Here is a 20641-nt window from a genome sequence, read left to right on the forward strand (position 1 = left end):
CCTGCATTAGCATGCATGTAGATATGCAGAGTAGTGACAACATCTGGTACAAAAGTGTAAGGCTGGCCATACACTATACAATTTTCTGTCCAATTTCTGCCCAATTTCCTTTAGATTTACCTTCAACTATGTAGTGCAAGAGCCTACCTAATTGGATACAATTGAAAGTGTTGTTAGGTTTGACCTCCTATTATATGATTTTTGGTAAATCTAAACCAAAATCTCAGGAAAAATGGATAATCTATGGCCAGCTTTAGGCTGGCTATACAATATGCAATTTTCTTCAGATCACTTGATTCCCCATCAACACAGTCAGTACTGAGGGGGAAATCCCTCCCGCTGCACTATTGTATCCTGACAGTGGGAGGTTTCCCAGATGTCAGAATACAATGATCATTGCTGCCAGCTATAGCCAGCAGCGGTGATCTTACAGGAAAATAAAAAAAAAACAGGTTGGATCGGGGGCGGACTGACCATTTGGAAACTTGGGCACTGCCTGGGGTCAGTAGGGGGCCCCATGAGATGCCCCTGGTACCTTTTTCATAGGCATTTTTGAGTTTGGGCAAGGACACAGGGGCCCCATGATCCCCTATTGCCCGGGGGCCCCATGAGTTGTCAGTCCGCCCCTGGGTTGGATGTACTAAAGTCAATCGATAGATCGACTTTAGTACAACCAGTCTGCCAATAGATGGATCGAAATTCATCTGGTTCCTACTGAACTGGACTAATTTCGATCTGTCTGTGGCTGGGTTATGTGTAACCTTGTGTAAATGTTCTACAACATGAGTACAGTGGAAATTTTGTGGTGTGGGAGATGAGCCTTTGAGGACAATGGTTATCTCTACAGATTGCCGTTACAGATGATGCCCTGGCAGGAAGGGCAACATAAACAGATTAACACACAATCTACTAGTCCAGTTCACATCATCACTGATAATACATCTACAGCTTTTAAAGACGTGCTCTGTTCCATGTGCCTGGGAAGCTCTACTATACATATACTACACATGTCTACTGTCTAGATGGGCAATGTAAGCTGGCCAAAAGCAGTTAGGAAATGGCAAACCTTTTGGGATTTGAGTGATTTTTTTTTTTTTTGCAAACTGATGTTTTATACTTTTAGTGTATATATATATATATATATATATATATATATATATACAGAGAGAGAGAGAGAGACACCCAAAAACTACATACATATACTGTAGATAATTTTTTTTTTTTACTATTTAACATTTAAATTGTAAGTCAAACCAAAATCCTATTTTAGTTCTAAATAGTGTGGGAAAGAATTAGAAGTTCTGTTGGATTTTTACTGCTATCAGGGGGCAGTTAGGAAGATTTGCATTCACTGCTGTCCTGCTGGAATTTTCACAAGACAAGAAGAGATAGAAAATCTGTAACAATGACACAGAAAATATTAAAAACCTAGCCATTTACTACTAAAAAAAAGGCATTACCAAAAATAAAAGCCATCCTCTACTAAAAAAACATTTTTATTTCTGCCTGTGTTGCTGTTGGAGAGTTCTCTGACCTGTCTGGTAAAATGTTTTTCATGGTGCAGGAAGTAAGGGTCATTCTCACTAATAGGAGATAATAATAAACCCCAGATAGCAGTAAAACTTCACAGGGGTTCTAACTCTTCTCCACTGTAGTCAAAACTAAGAAAAATGTTTTGGCTGGACATACACTTCAATAAAGGGTGCCTTCATGACACTGGATTCACAGAGTACTTTGGGTAAGAGCCAGGGGCGGACTGACAACTCGTGGGGCCCCCGGGCAATAGGGGATCATGGGGCCCCTGTGTCCTTGCCCAAACTCAAAAAAGCCTATGAAAAAGGTACCAGGGGCATCTCATGGGGCCCCCTACTGACCCCGGGCCCTCGGGCAGTGCCCGAGTTTTCAAATGGTCAGTCCACCCCTGGTAAGAGCACAACAGAAGCTGTTTATCTTCAAACTCTCTATCTCTAATTGAAATGTTATATGGACCCCTGCAAAGGAAGCCGGGAGAAGGGGACAAATCACTGCTCTGGCTCCCTTGTTTGCCTGTGTAAATTTCTTGTAGAATGGAGGGCTGGATTTATGGGGGTTCCCCTATTCTAAATGGAGCTTCCAGGTTTCGATAAATATCCTCTGCAGAATCCACATCCACTGGGGTGGGAATGTGACGATGAGGCCCTTGTCCATATCAGTATGGAGACAAAGCTCCTTTCTCTGGGGGTGGTATTGGTGCCCCTCTAGCAAAGTGTGCTCCCAATGTTGAGAGCATGTGCCTAGTATGGGTTAGGGTGGTGCTCGCTGCCCCCCTTTCCTGGCCAGCCAAGCTGCATGCCTGGACAAGGGTCTGATATTTTTAGGGGGCCCATGCTATTTGTTTTTGGTTTTTATTTTTTATGAAAAAGAAAGTACACATTGTTCACTAAAAAGTGTGCTGTCTCTAGGTAATTTACGATGAGCAGCTACCAATGACCCATGATGACTTGCTACCACAATGATACAATCTTTTCCATCAATACTCCCATTGCAAATGACAGTTTCCCACCAGCTATGGTATATCAACAAACCAGGTAGGGAATCTGGGCAACTTCATTTCCCAATTATGGTCATGACCTAAATTAGTTAAAGTGGAGTTCCAGCCGTTTTTGTGTTTTTTAAAGGTCAGCAGCTACAAAAACTGTACTTACCTGTCCCAGAGATGTTCTCACCTGCGCTGTCCCTTCTCTCCTCCATTGTGCCGGCATCTCTACTGTGGGCACCAAGCTGTGACAGCTTGCAGCTTCACGACCTGGTGCCCACTGCGCATGCGCAAGTCATGCTGCGCCTCCTGATTGGTCCAGCAGTCTTCTGGGACCTGTGAAAGTTCCCTGGAGACTGCGGGAGGGAGGAGGGGGCTGAACTTCCGGCTCACTTCGCCACGGTGAACTGTCAAAAACAGGTATCCACTCTCCCCCCAAAATGTGGCAAATTTGGCAGTGGAGGGGGGAGGAGGCAAATAAGCGGCTCATCCGCTTTTGAGTGGAACTCCACTTTAATGTCATCACTGAGATCCCCCTTGCTTCTTCATTTACAAATAGAAGCAGACGGGAAAGGAAGTGTCATTTTGCCATAGTACTTTTTTTTCTAAATATCACATTAAAGGGATACAATGTAAATTTCACATGCAGGTTTAAGACATCCTTCAAGGATGTTATTTGAAGGATTTCTGTCAGCACTGTATACAATGTATGTAACATCAGCTACATAAAATATGCAGTGCTGTGTTCCAAGAGCTGTACAGAAGCTTTTCGTCTGTTGCCTGGAACTCAATCAGACTTGATTTTGTTCTGGTACCAGAACGGAACTCCCAGTCCCGCTGCTGGAGCACAATACTGCATGTAGCTGATGCAACATACACTTTATACATTGAATATCTTTGTTTGGGTTTCTTGGCTCAGGAACAGTTTTATTGTATTTGGCATCAACATTGCCCCTGCTACACATATCATACCTACCGTTTAAAGTCCAATTGTTGCTAAAATTAAAAAAAGAAAAATCAGCACAAGAGACATAACTTATAGTTGATTTGATGTGATTCTTTTGCTGTTAGTAGTAAATTTTCCATTTATGATTCCCCCGACCTGAGAATATTCTGGTTCCGTGGGGGTTAATACAACTAAGGGGCTATTACAGGCTCTCTGGCCCTTTTTGCCCAGCTGTTCCATTCATAGAAGTTGTACTACAGCTTCTATATATGAAACTGGATCTATGAATGGAGGACAGTTGGCTGATTGATTGTTCTGCCCCCTCCATTCATAGATAATGTTTCATTCATAGAAGCTGTAGTGTGGCTTCATTGAATGGAGCAGCTAGGTGGAAATGGCAGGCATAGTCAAGCTCTATTGATAAGAGCCTACAACAGCCCTTGAGTTGTGTTAACCCCCAACACACTAAAGGATTGGTTGGGTGGGGGCATGAACAGAAGAAAATTTCTAACGGCAGGGGAACCAGCACAAGGGACATATCCTACTGATTGTAAGTTATGTTATAATTTATATTTTAGGTACACTTAGACGTTAAATAGCAGGTATAGTAAGTGTAGCAGGGGCAACGTTGATGCCGAATATCATAAAACCATTTGTGGGCCAAGAAATCAGAACAGTTTATTCAATTATAAATAGAGATTTAAAGTAGATCTTCATTAAAATCTGATATAAATGTAGCGCTACTCCCGTAGGAGCCGCCAGCATGCCTTCGAGGTGTTCCCCAAATAATTTGACCCACAGCCAGGCACATATTCTCATTCACACGTTTCTCCAATAACCACTATAGTTGTGTTGTTTTTATATTTGGAGAACTTGGATAGGGATGAGGATGGGATAGTCCAGAAATAAGAACTATGTACAGTTGAAAACGTTAGGTATTATCTTGGATAAGCTATGACGAAGTCCGTCCTTGCAGCAAACAGTAGACTTCAGTTTTAAGCAGTAGTAGACAGCCCCTCAGTCACCTTTAGTAGAACCCGGGTCTCAGCATTCAGGTCCTCAGGCACGGCAGTTGTTGTCTGGGAGGGCAATGTTCCCTCTCCCAGATTGGAACAATCCTGTACAGGAATTACCCAGAACTTAGTGTGCTTACTGAATAAATACAGCAAGCCATCATGCCATCAGAGCCCCGCTCCCTGGCGATCAGAAGCGGAAGTTGTCCTCCCTCCCCTTAGTCTTGTGGGACACGTGACGCGTCCCAGAAGACTACAGGGCCATTCACAAAGTGCAGTGGGCACCTGCTGTGAAGCTGCAAGCTGCCACATTTGGGTGCCCACACTAAAGATGCTGGCGCCAGGGAGAGAAGACTGCCGGTGAAACCAGCCATGGTGAGGACACCGCTGGACTGAGGGACAGGTAAGTGGATGTATTTTAAAAGTCAGCAGCTACAGTTTTTGTAGCTGTTGACTGTTTTTTTTTTTTTTTTTTCAGCTGAACTCCGCTTTAAGTGGCAGCTGCTTTGGTCCTGCCTGATGCTGCTGCACAGAAGAGCCGAGCGGCCCTGGTATTCTAGCATGGTGGCGGCAACTTGGGGGAACATTGGACCGGCCGCTCCATATTCACTCCATAAGACGCACAGACATTCCCCCCCCATTTTTTGGGTGGAAAAAAGTACGTCTTATGGAGCGAAAAATACGGTAACTCTAACTAACTTTATATAAATCCTATCTAGGAGAGTGCTGCATCAATTTTAACATTTCAATGTCCTTCCAAAAAACTCCAGCTTTTTAGTTTTTTTTTATATCATCACCCATCACTTTTTAAGATAGAAAATGTAGCAATTGTTGAAATACCCACCATCTCATCACTGTGCCCCACAGACCATGTCTTGCTGCTGATATTTTTTGGGGTTGAATGACAGTCAGTGTCATTCAACCCACTTCCTGTGAGCTCAGGCTGTCATGGACACACCCCCTGGGGGTATGATCACACCAGCCTGGGCTCTGGTAAATGCTACAGAGAACTGCGCTGACATTACTATGTCTGACAGCATTTTGGACACCCAACTCCAGGGAATGTACAATGTATATATGCAGAGATTGTTTTTTAAAAATAGTTATAGGGGAGTTGCAAGACATGAGGCAAGATGGAGGGGAGAGGAGCTGGAGATTGACTTTAAAAATTCTGCTTTCTTTAAAATATAACTTGGTATTCAAAATAAAGGCAAGATGGAAGGGGATGGAGATTGGCATTAAATATTCTGCTTTCTTTAATAGAGAAGTATGGCCAAGGCTTTTCTGGCCAGCTTCCTATGAATCGTAGGAGTGCACTTAGTTCTGCAGTGCTGTGACCATGTTCAATTAGGCGCAACTAATGTCACAGATCGAGTCCAGACTCTGAAGGTATCCCAACAATAATATCAGGGTCTGCTCAGACACCTGACAGCTGGGTTAGCCTCTCAGTGCACTGCTGGCAGTCACTGCTCAGTGCTAAGAGTGGACCCGAGAACTGAGCGATCAGCCACCTTTGATCGCTCAGTTCTCAGTGTAAAGCCGGTGGGGAACAGTTGCATTAATGCTGCAGTCATCTAGGTGAGTATGTATGTTTAGTTTTTTTATTCCCATACCTCTTTCAAAACAAAATCTGGTAAAGCAAATCTAAACGCAATCATTAAATCTAGAGCAAGCTGTAAAATGTTAATATTATTTAATATTACTAAATGTTAATTTTTTCTAATTTTCAACTTTATTTAAAATAACACCTGGTAAGCCCGCTGTGAAGGCCTGCATTCCTGTACTTTTTATGGGGTTTTACCCTGTCACATGTGCCCCTAGTGGAGATTTCAAGCATTGTGCAAGCATTTTCATCATCAGGAAGTTGATCTAGACTAGAGAAATGACGTTCAGCCAAACGGGGAGTGAGTGCATGTAGACAGGAAAGGGTGAAAGAGGCTGCAGGGTTAGAAAAGGTTGAAAAAGTGTTCAAATAATGATGCTTATTTATGATACACAGTGTTTTAATAAATCATGTATTTTTCTGTTAGAGCCCATTCACACTTGTGTGACTTGTCATGCGACTATAGGGTCCAAAGTCGCATGACAAGTCGCACCCCATGTTTCCCAATGATTACCATTCATATCTGTGTGATTTCAAGTCACAGTGACTTGAAAGTAGTTCCTGCAGTACTTTCATGCCACTTGAGGGCCTTAGACTTCAATGGAAACCGTCCAAAGTTGCATGAAAATTGCACCTGAATGTTATGCATGTATTTTGTGTGCCACTTTGTACAGTAAAAACAATCATCCTTGGTCAAAGCCAAAGGCGCACTCATCCAAAGTCATTTCAAGTTGCACTGTAAAGTTGCAATGAAAATCACACAATTTTGAAGTGTAAATGAAGCCTTAGGGTTTAGATCTGTTTTCACAACTAATGTTTCTCTATATAGGCCATCATTTAATTCAGTGATACCAAATTTTGATCATCATAGCAATGAAAAAGTGTATACTTATACATTCTTACTAAAATCACCACTACTTTCTCTAATTAAATCCTCTTCTCTCCAGTGGTCCTCTATGGCAGCAGTGTCTGTGTATTACTCCTTCTCACAGCCCTGGTCAGCGCCGCGTCCGTTCAGCGAGAATCTCAAACCCTCATGGCAACTGTAAGTAGGCAGAGGAAGTTTGTATGGAAAAGATGCATTAGTATGAGGACTAGGAAAAGACATTAAATGGTTTCTTGTGCAGGTTTGAAAGAAGTGGCCATTAATGTAATACCTGCTATGAGAATGCATTTCCCTTTATACTAAGCCCCTTTATACTAATCCCCTTTATACTAATCCCCTTATATACTAAGCCCCTTTATACTAATCACTTATATACTAAGCCCCTTTATACTAATCCCTTATATACTAAGCCCCTTTAGATTGTAAGCTCCATGAGCAGGGCCCTGTAATGTATTGTAATTGTACTGTCTCCCTTATATTGTAAAGCGCTGTGCAAACTGTTGGTGCTATATAAATCCTGTATAATAATAATTCCTTATATACTAAGCCCCTTTATACTAATCCCTTATATACTAAGCCCCTTTATACTAACCCCTTATATACTAAGCCCCTTCATACTACTCCTTTATATACTAAGCCCCTTTATACTAAGCCCATATATATTAAGCCCCTTTATACTAATCCATTATATACTAAGCCCCTTTATACTAATCCATTATATACTAAGCCCCTTTATACTAACCCCTTATATACTAAGCCCCTTTATACTAACTTCTTATATACTAAGCCCATGTATACTAAACCCCTTTATACTAAGCCCATGTATACTAAACCCCTTTATACTAAGCCCATGTATACTAAACCCCTTTATACTAATCCCTTATATACTAAGCCCCTTTATACTAAGCCCATATATACTAAGCCCCTTTATACTAACCCCTTATATACTAAGCCCCTTTATACTAATCCCTTATATACTAAGCCCCTTTATACTAACCCCTTACATACTAAGCCCCTTTATACTAACCCCTTATATACTAAGCCCCTTTATACTAATCCTTTATATACTAAGCCCCTTTATACTAAGCCCATATATATTAAGGCCCTTTATACTAATCCATTATATACTAAGCCCCTTTATACTAACCCCTTATATACTAAGCCCCTTTATACTAACCCCTTATATACTAAGCCCCTTTATACTAACCCCTTATATACTAAGCCCCTTCATACTAATCCTTTATATACTAAGCCCCTTTATACTAATCCATTATATACTAAGCCCCTTTATACTAAGCCCATATATACTAAACCCCTTTATACTAAGCCCATATATACTAAGCCCCTTTATACTAACTTCTTATATACTAAGCCCCGTTATACTAAGCCCCTTTATACTAAGCCCCTTTATACTAAGCCCCTTTATACTAAGCCCCTTTATACTAAGCCCATATATGCTAAGCCCCTTTATACTAATCCCTTATATACTAAGCCCCTTTATACTAAGCCCCTTTATACTAAGCCCCTTTATACTAAGCCCCTTTATACTAAGCCCCTTTATACTAAGCCCATATATGCTAAGCCCCTTTATACTAATCCCTTTATACTAAGCCCATATATACTAAACCCCTTTATACTAAGCCCATATATACTAAGCCCCTTTATACTAATCCCCTATATACTAAGCCCCTTTATACTAATCCCTTATATACTAAGCCCCTTTATACTACGCCCATATATACTAAGCCCCTTTATACTAATCCATTATATACTAAGCCCATGTATACTAAGCCCCTTTATACTAAGCCCCTTTATACTAAGCCCCTTTATACTAAGCCCCTTTATACTAAACCCCTTTATACTAATCCCATATATACTAATCCCCTTTATACTAATCCCCTATATACTAAGCCCCTTTATACTAATCCCCTATATACTAAGCCCCTTTATACTAATCCCTTATATACTAAGCCCCTTTATACTAATCCATTATATACTAAGCCCATGTATACTAAGCCCCTTTATACTAATCACTTATATACTAAGCCCGTTTATACTAATCCAGTATATACTAAGCCCCTTTATACTAAGGCCATATATACTAAGCCCCTTTATACTAAGGCCATATATACTAAGCCCCTTTATACTAACCCCTTATATACTAAGCCCCTTTATACTAAGCCCCTTTATACTAAGCCCATATATACTAAGCCCATATATACTAAGCCCCTTTATACTAAGCCCCTTTATACTAAGCCCCTTTATACTAAGCCCCTTTATACTAAGCCCCTTTATACTAAGCCCCTTTATACTAAGCCCCTTTATACTAAGCCCCTTTATACTAAGCCCCTTTATACTAAGCCCCTTTATACTAAGCCCCTTTATACTAAACCCCTTTATACTAAGCCCATATATACTAAACCCCTTTATACTAAGCCCATATATACTAAGCCCCTTTATACTAACCCTTTATATACTAAGCCCCTTTATACTAACTTCTTATATACTAAGCCCCTTTATACTAATCCATTATATACTAAACCCCTTTATACTAAGCCCACATATACTAAGCCCCTTTATACTAATCCATTATATACTAAGCCCCTTTATAGTAAGCCCATCTATACTATGCCCCTTTATACTAATCCCTTATATACTAAGCCCCTTTATACTAATCCCTTATATATTAAGCCCATGTATACTAATCCCTTACATACTAAGCCCCTTTATACTAATCCATTATATACTAAGCCCCTTTATACTAATCACTTATATACTAAGCGCGTTTATACTAATCCAGTATATACTAAGCCCTTATATACTAAGCCCCTTTATACTAATCCATTATATACTAAGCCCATATATACTAAGCCCCTTTATACTAATCCCCTATATACTAAGCCCCTTTATACTACGCCCATATATACTAAGCCCCTTTATACTAATCCATTATATACTAAGCCCATATATACCAAGCCCCTTTATACTAATCACTTATATACTAAGCCCGTTTATACTAATCCATTATATACTAAGCCCCTTTATACTAAGGCCATATATACTAAGCCCCTTTATACTAACCCCTTATATACTAAGCCCCTTTATACTAAGCCCATATATACTAAGCCCCTTTATACTAAGCCCATATATACTAAGCCCATATATACTAAGCCCATATATACTAAGCCCCTTTATACTAAGCCCCTTTATACTAAACCCCTTTATACTAAGCCCCTTTATACTAATCACTTATATACTAAGCCCGTTTATACTAATCCATTATATACTAAGCCCATATATACTAAGCCCCTTTATACTAAGCCCCTTTATACTAACCCTTTATATACTAAGCCCCTTTATACTAAGCCCATATATACTAAGCCCCTTTATACTAAGCCCATATATACTAAGCCCCTTTATACTAAGCCCATATATACTAAACCCCTTTATACTAAGCCCATATATACTAAGCCCCTTTATACTAACCCTTATATATTAAGACCATGTATACTAATCCCTTACATACTAAGCCCCTTTATACTAATCCATTATATACTAAGCCCATGTATACTAAGCCCCTTTATACTAATCACTTATATACTAAGCGCGTTTATACTAATCCAGTATATACTAAGCCCTTATATACTAAGCCCCTTTATACTAATCCATTATATACTAAGCCCATATATACTAAGCCCCTTTATACTAAGCCCATATATACTAAGCCCCTTTATACTAATCCCTTATATACTAAGCCCCTTTATACTAAGCCCATATATACTAAGCCCCTTTATACTAATCTCTTATATACTAAACCCCTTTATTCTAAGCCCATATATATTAAGCCCCTTTATACTAAGTCCATTTATACTAATCCCTTATATACTAAGCCCCTTTATACTAATCCCTTATATACTAAACCCCTCTATACTAAGCCCATATATACTATGCCCCTTTATACTAAGCCCATATATACTAAACCCCTTTATACTAATCCCTTATATACTAAACCCCTTTATACTAAGCCCATATATACTAAACCCCTTTATACTAATCCCTTATATACTAAACCCCTTTATACTAAGCCCATGTATACTATGCCCCTTTATACTAAGCCCATTTATAAGCCTCTTTAGTTTCTTGGTGTGCTGCATGATGACTCTCTATAAAGGTAACATCTGTAAAGCTGTGCTGCCCTCTACTGGTAACATACTGTATATTGTTGCTCTGAACAAAAGAAAAACTGAAGTAATTATACCAATGAAATGAATGGTTGACACAAATGAGTTTTATTTGATCACACAGCAAAATACAAAAGCACTCCATGAATTCAACTGTTTTATTGAAAATGCATTAAGTAACTCTAGTGGGATAAAGACATAACCGCTGCATCTGATTTGGTAACATGGCACATAAAACAATGTGGTGGAATAATCCATGATACTCCATGAGGACAATAGATTTATTATTGGTGCCAGATACTGGACACTGTTAGTTTCTGACTGAAGGCTCTCAGTGCCACAAACAATGTAAAGCAGAACTAAAGCCTCCTATCCTTTTCAGACAAGGAAGCTGCCCTCTTAGCCTTTGTTTGATCTGCAACTGCCATGGTGCTGCACATGTGATCAGTTTATGACACCAGACATTTATGGTTTGACAGTTTGGTTGAGAGCAAAATGTGACAGTTAGCATTTCCAGCTTTCCGAGAATGTAACTGTTTTTTTAAACTGTACAATCGATGGGTTTAGTCCCACTTTAAATACCTGCAGGGAATTTTAAAAAAATCTTTACTGTTATTAATATTACACAAGAGCACAGCTGATGTGGAAAGTGCTTTGCTGCACCTCTTGGGGAAGAGAACATTTAAATAGGTTCACATGAAAGCCATTATAGATCACAGTTCCAATGCTTGCAGGACATTTTATGCAATTATTTATTATTAAAGTGGAAGTAAATCCATCAGTTTAACGGTTTTCCAAAACAGTTACCATTCAAGGCTTGCCATGAAGGATAACTGTTACATTTGATTGTGCTGTCAACCAAACTGTCAAACTATCAAATGGCTGGTGTCAGGGGCATACGTACAGGGGTCGCAGGGGATTGGCTCCTCTGCTTGCCGCCCCACCACCCCTCCCATTCACCTCCTGCTGTGATCCCATGGTCCCCCCCCATCTCCTGCAGTGCTGCTGGGTTCCCCCCTCCCGCCAACTGCTTCTGCAGGGGATGCTGTTATGATAGAGAGCAGGGAAGGGGCCAGTAAATGTGTAATTTACCGGACCCTCCCTTGTCTTAATTAATAGAGTCAGTGATGGGTACCGATCACTGACTCTGTTCTTGCATAACTGAAGCATAATAAACTGTGTTCATTCATTACTATGCTCCAGTTTGTGAATGAAGGGGAAGCTTTGTACAGAGCTATTCCTGCCCATTCATTCTGTGTTGCTGAGGATGCAGAGATGGTGATTGAGGGCAGTGTCCTCAATCCCCTTTCTTTGTCTCAAAGTTAAAACATCAGAGGTCTGTTTAGACTCTTGAAAACCCACCAGATTCCCCAATGGGGTTCCTAAAAAATTGTAACAAATAATTGTAGAGTTAGTTTTCGTTTGTTAGTAAGGAAGGCTGAGTAGCAGCCGGGGTTTAATAGCCAGAAAGTCAAATCCTGGTCAGGGGCTGAGAGGCTCTGCAGACCAGCTTCTCTGGAGTTTCCCCCTGCTCTAGGGCTTTGGAGGAAGGTCCTAGAGGCAGTAGGTGAATCGGAGGAGTGGCTGGCTATACTCTTGAGGGATTCTAGCCAATCCCCAACAGGAGTTTGGCAAGAGGCTAGGACATCCTTAAAAGTGTTAGACCCTGCTCAGTTGCAGGAGAGTTCGGGTGGAAGATAGTGAGGAAGATGTGAATCTGAAGGCAGGAGGCTGTGAGAAGGCCCAGTGGGATGGGGACTACCTGCGGGCCTGGAGCTGGAAAGGAGGAATTCTCAGAGCTCACCAGCCCCTAGAGAGAGGACCACCTGTATGGCAGGGAAGGAGTGGCCCAGCTGATAGGCCTGGTAGCAGCCACCAACCCACAAGCGGTACAGGAGAGGATCTGAGTGAGTATACCTACACCCCCTGGACGGATAGGGGAAGGCGTACTCTGGTGGAAAACCAGATTGGCCACCTACCAGTGATTGTTTATCTCTTAAAGTGACAGGAACCAGATCCCCCGTTTAGGGATTCCTCCAGATTGCTGTGTGAAGAGGAGAAGTTCATCTAGGGTCTGGGGTGGTACATTAAGGAGATGCTGGCTAGCTCTCCAACAGAGACTTTGCTGCAGAAAAGGCTTGTAAATAGTTCCTGGAAGTTGTCCTCAGTTCATCAGTAGCCTTGGGCATTCTGTACACCCCTAACCCTATCCCTGTTAAAAATCCCCTAAATAAAACAACAAAGCCAAAGCTCAAGGACGGATTTAGGACTCTGGATACAAGCCTGTGCGAAGATGTGTGATGCCTTGCTGTGCAGGGCTATAGGGGGACCCAAACCTTCTAGCGACTCCTAAGGGGGTAGTACTACATAATAAAAAATACAATTGTAAACAAAAAATAAATTAAATAAAATGGTAAAAAATCATTTTAAAAATAACACATCAAAAAACTACTGACACCAGTGGCGGAGCTACCACGGTTGTAAAGGTTGCACTTGCGACAGGGCCGTAGCATTCTGCCCCCATGGGAGGCCCCAAGGTGGCAGGAAGGGGGCCCACTGCAGAACATGTGAAAGGGTCACACTGCGCGACCGTAATAAAGGGCCCTGTGACAGGAGTAAAGGGCACCGAGATAAGTGGTAAGGGTTGGGGGGGTCCTTATGGTTTTTTGCATCGGGGCCCTAAAGATTCTAGTTACGCCTCTGGCTGGTCTCATAGCTGATCACATGTGCAGCACTATGCAACTGCAGTTCAAACAGAGGCTAAGATGGAAGTTTCCATGGCTGTAAAAGACAGGATGATTTAGCTCCACTTTAAATACATCATCGCATTGGAGCAGGATTTTACTGTAATGAGAAGACTGATTTATAATGCATTCACACCAAAAACAAAAATAATTATGTAAGCCAGGTTTTGTCCACCAAGGCACCAACCTGATTACGGTATACATCCTCTAGGTCAGGGGTGGGCAAACTTTTTGACTTGAGGGCCACAATGGGTTCATATATTGGACCCGGGGGCCGGACCAAGAGTAGATGAATGATGTGTATGTGTCATCCATAGTAAGTATAGTAATATTCCCCCATAGTAAGCATAGTAATTAATCCCCCATATAGTAATTCATCCCCCATAGTAATTCATCCCCCATATAGTAATTCATCCCCCATATAGTAATTCATCCCCCATATAGTAATTCATCCCCCATAGTAATTCATCCCCCATATAGTAATTCATCCCCCATAGTAATTCATCCCCCATATAGTAATTCATCCCCCATAGTAATTCATCCCCATAGTAATTCATCCCATATAGTAATTCATCCCCCATATAGTAATTCATCCCATATAGTAATTAATCCCCCATAGTAATTCATCCCCCATATAGTAATTCATCCCCCATATAGTAATTCATCCCCCATATAGTAATTCATCCCCCATAGTAATTCATCCCCCATAGTAATTCATCCCCCATAGTAATTCATCCCATATAGTAATTCATCCCCCATATAGTAATTCATCCTCCATAGTAATTCATTCCCCATATAGTAATTCATTCCCCATATTAATTCATCCCCCATATTAATTCATCCCTCATATAGTATTTCATCCCCCACAGTACTATTCCCCCCCCAAGTAGTAAGCCAAGTCCCCCTGTGTCAATTCACTTACCTTTGCTCCGCGCGTTCCTCTCGCCGTGTTCCCGCGCCATTCCGGTCTTCAGGGCGGACTGTGAGAGGAGCCTAGCTCCCCTCCCCTCACGTTCGTCACGCTGCCCCGCCTACACACATCCTGACAGCCACATCCGCGGGCTGGATTAAAAGGTCCGCCGGGCTGTATACGGCCCGTGGGCCGTAGTTTGCCCATTGCTGCTCTAGGTCTATCAAAAACAGTCACAAAGCCTGCAGTGATGGGACATATGATTCAGAATAAATAGAACAAGCTCATAAGCATTAGGGTTGTCTCCCGAGCAACCTTTCCTACCCCAGTGGTCTGGCTTTAGCATACGACTAACCACATCAGACATCAAAGCCTTGCAAGGCACACAAAGCCTGAAGGTGGAGAGGCTGAAACAGACACTTCCCATTCTGCGTCAGTGCACCTAGGATCAAACGTATTAAGACAAGGGCAACATGTAGATACAAAGCATACTATTCTACCAACAACAATGTATATACTGTGCAAGGCCATCAACAATGAGGACCCAGCCCAATCATAGTGGCAGACAAGGTGGCAGTCTGTTACCTTTTATTATATACATCAATGTCTTACTAAATGTCAGCAGCATGATGTGTAAGTGTGGGTGTGTGCCCCTCCTGGCAGCGCTGCCGCCCTTTGCCACGGCCTGTGTTGTCTATACAGAGATCAACCTACAATCAGCACTCATAATACAGTTAGAGTTTATCTAAAAATTTTAATATTTTTGCTTCTTTTGGATAGAATGGCAAGGAGTTAGAATGCTTGTTGGTTTTAAATTGCTGATCAAGAATCAGTGTCACCAGGACTGAAAGTGAGGGAAGTTGTTATAGTCAGTTACATTAATGTTTTGTAACTTATGTGCCATTGATAGCCCCTGCGTGGGCGTACCTTTTGCCCTGTTGGCTTTAGAGCACTGTTTTTCCCTTTTTTTTATTTTGCTTTGTTTTTTTTTTATCTGTGCAATTGATAGCCCCTGCGTGGGCGTGTTTTATTGGCTCTGTTTTATACTGTTTAAAAAATTAATAAAAACCATTGAAATAGAAAGTGAGGGAAGATTCTACATTTTGAGTTAACACCCAAACAGGATTAGAGGATTTCTTCTCATTTTCTGTTGTGCTTCCAGGAGAAGTAGTAAAGTGTTTTCTTCCTGCTTGGAAATTAGACACAGGCAGCAAAAAAAAAAAAAAGTGGATTTTAACATTTCATTTTATGACCGGATCAAAGGGGGTGCTGGGGTGGGCTATGCCCCCCCAGATTTTAGTTTATAGATATACTTTGAAGGCATATTTATATGGAACAATTGATTGCAGGTATATTAATTTGCCATAATTTTAGCACATTTACTGGCTTTTCAGTAGCATTTGCCATCTAGATGTTTGGTAGGTTTAGCATGAATCTGTAGCAGACGGTAAAGGACAAATGATATATGCAGATGAGGATTTTAGGCTAAATTCTTTTTCTGCAGCACAGTGAATGTGTGTAGTAATGTGGTACCTCTCCATAGACATTATTGATGAATCTCAAGTTTGTTCATCCTTTTATATTTGGCATTAAAAACCACAAGTGCTACCATTTGCCAATTAGTGCCAATTCGCCAATGCCATCAATGCCATTAGTTCTGGTAAGGATGATGTTTCCAAGACCCAAATTTTTATTTGAAGAATGGTAAATCCAGATTCTTGAGGAGTTGCAGCAAACAGGACTTTAGTGCACAGATGTGACAGATCTCCTACTGAATCAGCCAGTCATCTGTATAATTATGTCCCATGGTAGCTTAGCAGATTTTTTTCTGACAGCTAAGTATTTAATTGAATAACTTTTAAATAAATGCACTATACAATTAATTTGTTTTTTTTTTCTGGTTCCATAACAATTGGCTGTACTATCCAGCATGGCCAGCAGGTGTCACCAGTATATACCATACAATTTTATGGTGTCTTGGGAAATACGGAACTAGAAATTGAATTTTATTTTAATTAAGGGTCATTTCTTTTTCTGCAGGCATTCATTGGGCTTGGCTTCCTGTTCTGTATATTAATGGCTGGATTAACCTGGACCCAAGAGTGTAAAAGCCAGGTAGATTGATCATTCTGTTCAGATCATACTTATTGTTTTATTTATTTATTTCAGGTACTTGTATAGCACCATCAATTTACACAGCGTTTTATACATATATATATATTGTACATTCACATCAGTCCCTAACCCTCAAGGGGTGTACAATCTAAGGTTCCTAACTTACATTCATACATACACACACTAGGGCCAATTTAGACAGGATCCAATTAATCTACCAGCATGTCTTTGGAGTGTTGAGGAAACCGGAGTACCCGGAGGAAACCCACACAGGCACAGGGAGAACATGCAAACTCCAGGCAGGTGGTGCCATGGCTGGGATGCGAACCAACGACCCTAGTACTGCCAGGCAGAAGTGCTAACCATTTAGCCACTGTGCTAAATGTAAGTAGAGTATGTGAATGAACGCAAACATAGATCTGCAATGCATAGTATGAAAAAGATTTTATATGAATTGGAAAGATAGATTTAGGACCATAGGCAGACTATACAGAGAGTCTCCTCGCAGGGGTAAAATATTCCCTTCACAGCCAGTAATGCTGGTAAAGATCTACATTATTGCATATTTTCTGTGAGTTGAGTGTTGAGGAGCACCCAGTACAAAAGTTCATATTACTCAGAGGTCTATTTCAAAAGATTATGGGTTAGGAGCATTGAGTAAATCCAATGTGTTTCGGGGGAAAGGCCTTTCCCTTCCTCAGAGCTGGAGCAGTAGATGTAATTAGAATCACAATTAACTGTTGGCAGTCTGTAATGCCCATAAGATTTGATAGTCTTTATTAATCCTTGATATAAGTCTCCTATTGCATCTCATCATGATAATTATATGTACTGTTCCAGTCCTGAGGAAGGTAGAGGCCTTTCCCCAAAAACAAGTTGGATTTACTTGATGCTTTGAACCAATAAACATTTGAAAAAGACCTCTGAGTGATATGAACTTTTGTACCGGACCCCCTTCAGTACCCCAGAGTTTGTCATCTGCTTAGCATTCTTTTTGTCACTATCAGAGAAGTAACAATCTTCGACCAGAACAAAGTATATCTACACCAGGGGTGGTGAATCTGTGGCCCTTGGAGCCCTCTGATGTGGCCCGCAACCTCAAACCAGGGAAGAGCATGCCTGGGGTCTGCAACCAGTTGATCTCAACCAAGCATTGCCAACCCGCCATCCCAGAGTATCAGAGTGCATTGAGCTGGCGCTGGAAGCAGAGGAAGCAGGTGGCCGCAGAGGGAGCAGGATCCGCATAAGCTGATGCTTCCTCTGTAGCACTGCTTCCTTTCCCAGGTGGAGTGACACCAAGCATACTTGGCCTGGGACATTTCTATCTGCCTGGAGAGTGATGCCAGCAGAAGCTGGAAGAAGAAAAGAAGGTCAGTGTAATAAACAACACATACACTGTGTTTTTTTCAATGGGCATATTAGCACCTATAAAAGAGTTAACAACTATTAGGCTGCTTTCACACTGATCTGTGGCTGCAGCGCTGTGCTCCTGCAGCTTTCCTGCGGCTTAGCTGCACTGAGTCATAGACTTTTATTATATCCTGCGGTTTTGGTGCGTTTTGAAAGAGTACCAAAACTCCTGAATGCAGCCACAAGATTTAATAGAAGTCTAATACAAAGCACAGCTAGTCCGCAGGAAATCCGCAGATACACTGAGCTGCATCCATGGTGTGGGTAAACTGCAGCGCATCAGTGTGAAAGCAGCCTTATAGGGGGCCCAAGACAGTAAGGGCTCATTTACATTTGCGGTTTGCGGGGTGGTAAAAAATCTCATAGTTCAGATGTGTTTTTACCACATCCACCCCCCAACCACTGGTATAGTGTCAGGGGTCACAATAGCAATCCAACCCCATGCTCCAGGGGGCCTGTGCACATTCTGTGACAGGAAAGGTGGCAAATACAGAAACCAATCCTCTTCATTTTCCTTCTGCAACCAGTGAAATCTGACTTCTCCTCCTCTTCCTTCCGCTAGAATTAAGCAGTTGCAGGAGGAAAATGTTCATTATGCTATTCAAAATTGCGACCGGTTACCAAATCACTTAAGTGGCCCTCACTCTTCAAAAGGCTGAGCACCTCTGATCTACACTGCACCTTCATTGCTTATTAGGTCTTTCTAGGGAAGACTCACTCCACTGTATATCCATCAGAACCAAGCCTTGCTTCTATAGGTCCAGTGCTATCACACACACATTAGACTGATTTTCAGTGGAAAGTCTAGGTCCCAACAAGTTGCTGGGGCATACAAATGACCCCCGTGTTTTTCATAAAGCTCCTTATGCTGTCCCCACACTTTGGATAGCATAGGGAGGTAGCTTTATCTACCATGGTTGGAAACAATATTGAAAGAAACGTTGTCTAATTCTATAGTTTCTAGATTTCTGCATAAAACAAAAAATGTGTTTTAACCTTTTACGTTGATAAAAAAAAATGAACTAAGGTTATTTATTTATTTCAGGTACTTATATAGCGCCATCAATTTACATATATTGTAAATTCACATCAGTCCCTAACCCTCAAGAGGTGTACAATCTAAGGTCCCTATCTCACATTCATACATGCACATACTATGGACAATATAGACAGGAGCCAATTAACCTACCAGCATGTCTTTGGAGTGTGGGAGGAAACCAGAGTACCCAAAGGAAACCCACACAGTCACTGGGAGAACATGCAAACTCCAGGCAGGTGGTGCTGGGGTTGAGATTCGAACCAGCGACCCTAGTAAGTTATGAACCAGATATCTATTATCAGGGACAGGACAAGGAATTGGCAGGAGGGGCAGCTGCCCTGGGAACAACAGAACAGTGGGGCAGAGAATGAACACAGGACAGTAAACCCATTCTATGGCATGCATTAAAAGGGGGGGAAGGGGTGCAGTTCTGCATCCTTGCACTTGGCGCTAGATGAACTTTTCCCAGTACTGCTTCATAAAATTTGATGCATGTGTTCATCATCAAGAGCAATCAGTGGAGGACATGCCGTGTAAGCTTCCACCTCTGTAGTTTGCATTTGTGACATGCTAAATAGCAGAACTGGCAATTCATAGCCCCTTATTTTTATTTTTTTTACTCTAATTTTACTTTTTTTTACTTTATATATGTCTTTGGTGTGGAAACACAAGACAGCAGCTGCTGCAATCAATTTTGTTTTTGTTTTTTTGCCTCCAAATTTTTTGTGGTAGTTCGGCAGTTTTTGATTTAGTTATGATACATGCCTGACCTGTCACAATATCCAACAGTACAATATTTCAAAGAAGCTTCATCTTTTACCATTAGCAGTCCTTGAGATCCAGTTTGGAGACTTTGTCTAGGCTGAGATGATGTAATTAGAGAGAAATCAATATTTTCCCCCATGCAGCTAAACAGTCTGCATGGAAGAATCTTCCTTGGCAGCATTTTTTGCATTACCCGAACAGCGACCGCATTTGATTGGCTGTAGTCACTGTTTTTCTGAACATTTTCTGCCCTGCTCCTTCATTTGTCAGATCAAAGTATTTTGAGCCAGGTGTTGTCGACAGGGTCAAAAGCAGCTCAATTTTCAGCCAAATGAGCAAGAATCAGCCAAAATGTAAGCTGTGTTTGGCACGCATAGGTCTACTCTCCCCCATGAATCATAGTGCACTGTAATTTTCTAGTTTATCACAAGCTGAGAAACTACAGCAGTAGCTAATATGTGTCAGACATTTGTGAACACAGCTAGGAACTGTGCAGGCACCCAGATTTTTATGA

General features: G+C 41.3%; 1 protein-coding gene across 1 annotated transcript in view; it reads left to right on the forward strand.

Annotated features, from left to right (window-relative positions):
• TSPAN32 (tetraspanin 32) overlaps positions 1-20641 on the forward strand; it is a 59390-nt gene that overhangs the window by 4840 nt on the left and 33909 nt on the right. Inside the window, exons 3-4 of the mRNA XM_089653513.1 lie at positions 7025-7122; positions 16839-16913. Of these exons, the coding sequence (XP_089509639.1) occupies positions 7025-7122; positions 16839-16913 (173 nt within the window). The remainder of the gene's footprint in view (positions 1-7024; positions 7123-16838; positions 16914-20641) is intronic.

The sequence above is a fragment of the Staurois parvus genome, unplaced genomic scaffold (genome assembly GCF_062004578.1).
Source record: "Staurois parvus isolate SC_StPar_1 unplaced genomic scaffold, SC_StPar_1.0 ptg000715l, whole genome shotgun sequence".
In the NCBI taxonomy this organism is placed as follows: domain Eukaryota; kingdom Metazoa; phylum Chordata; class Amphibia; order Anura; family Ranidae; genus Staurois; species Staurois parvus.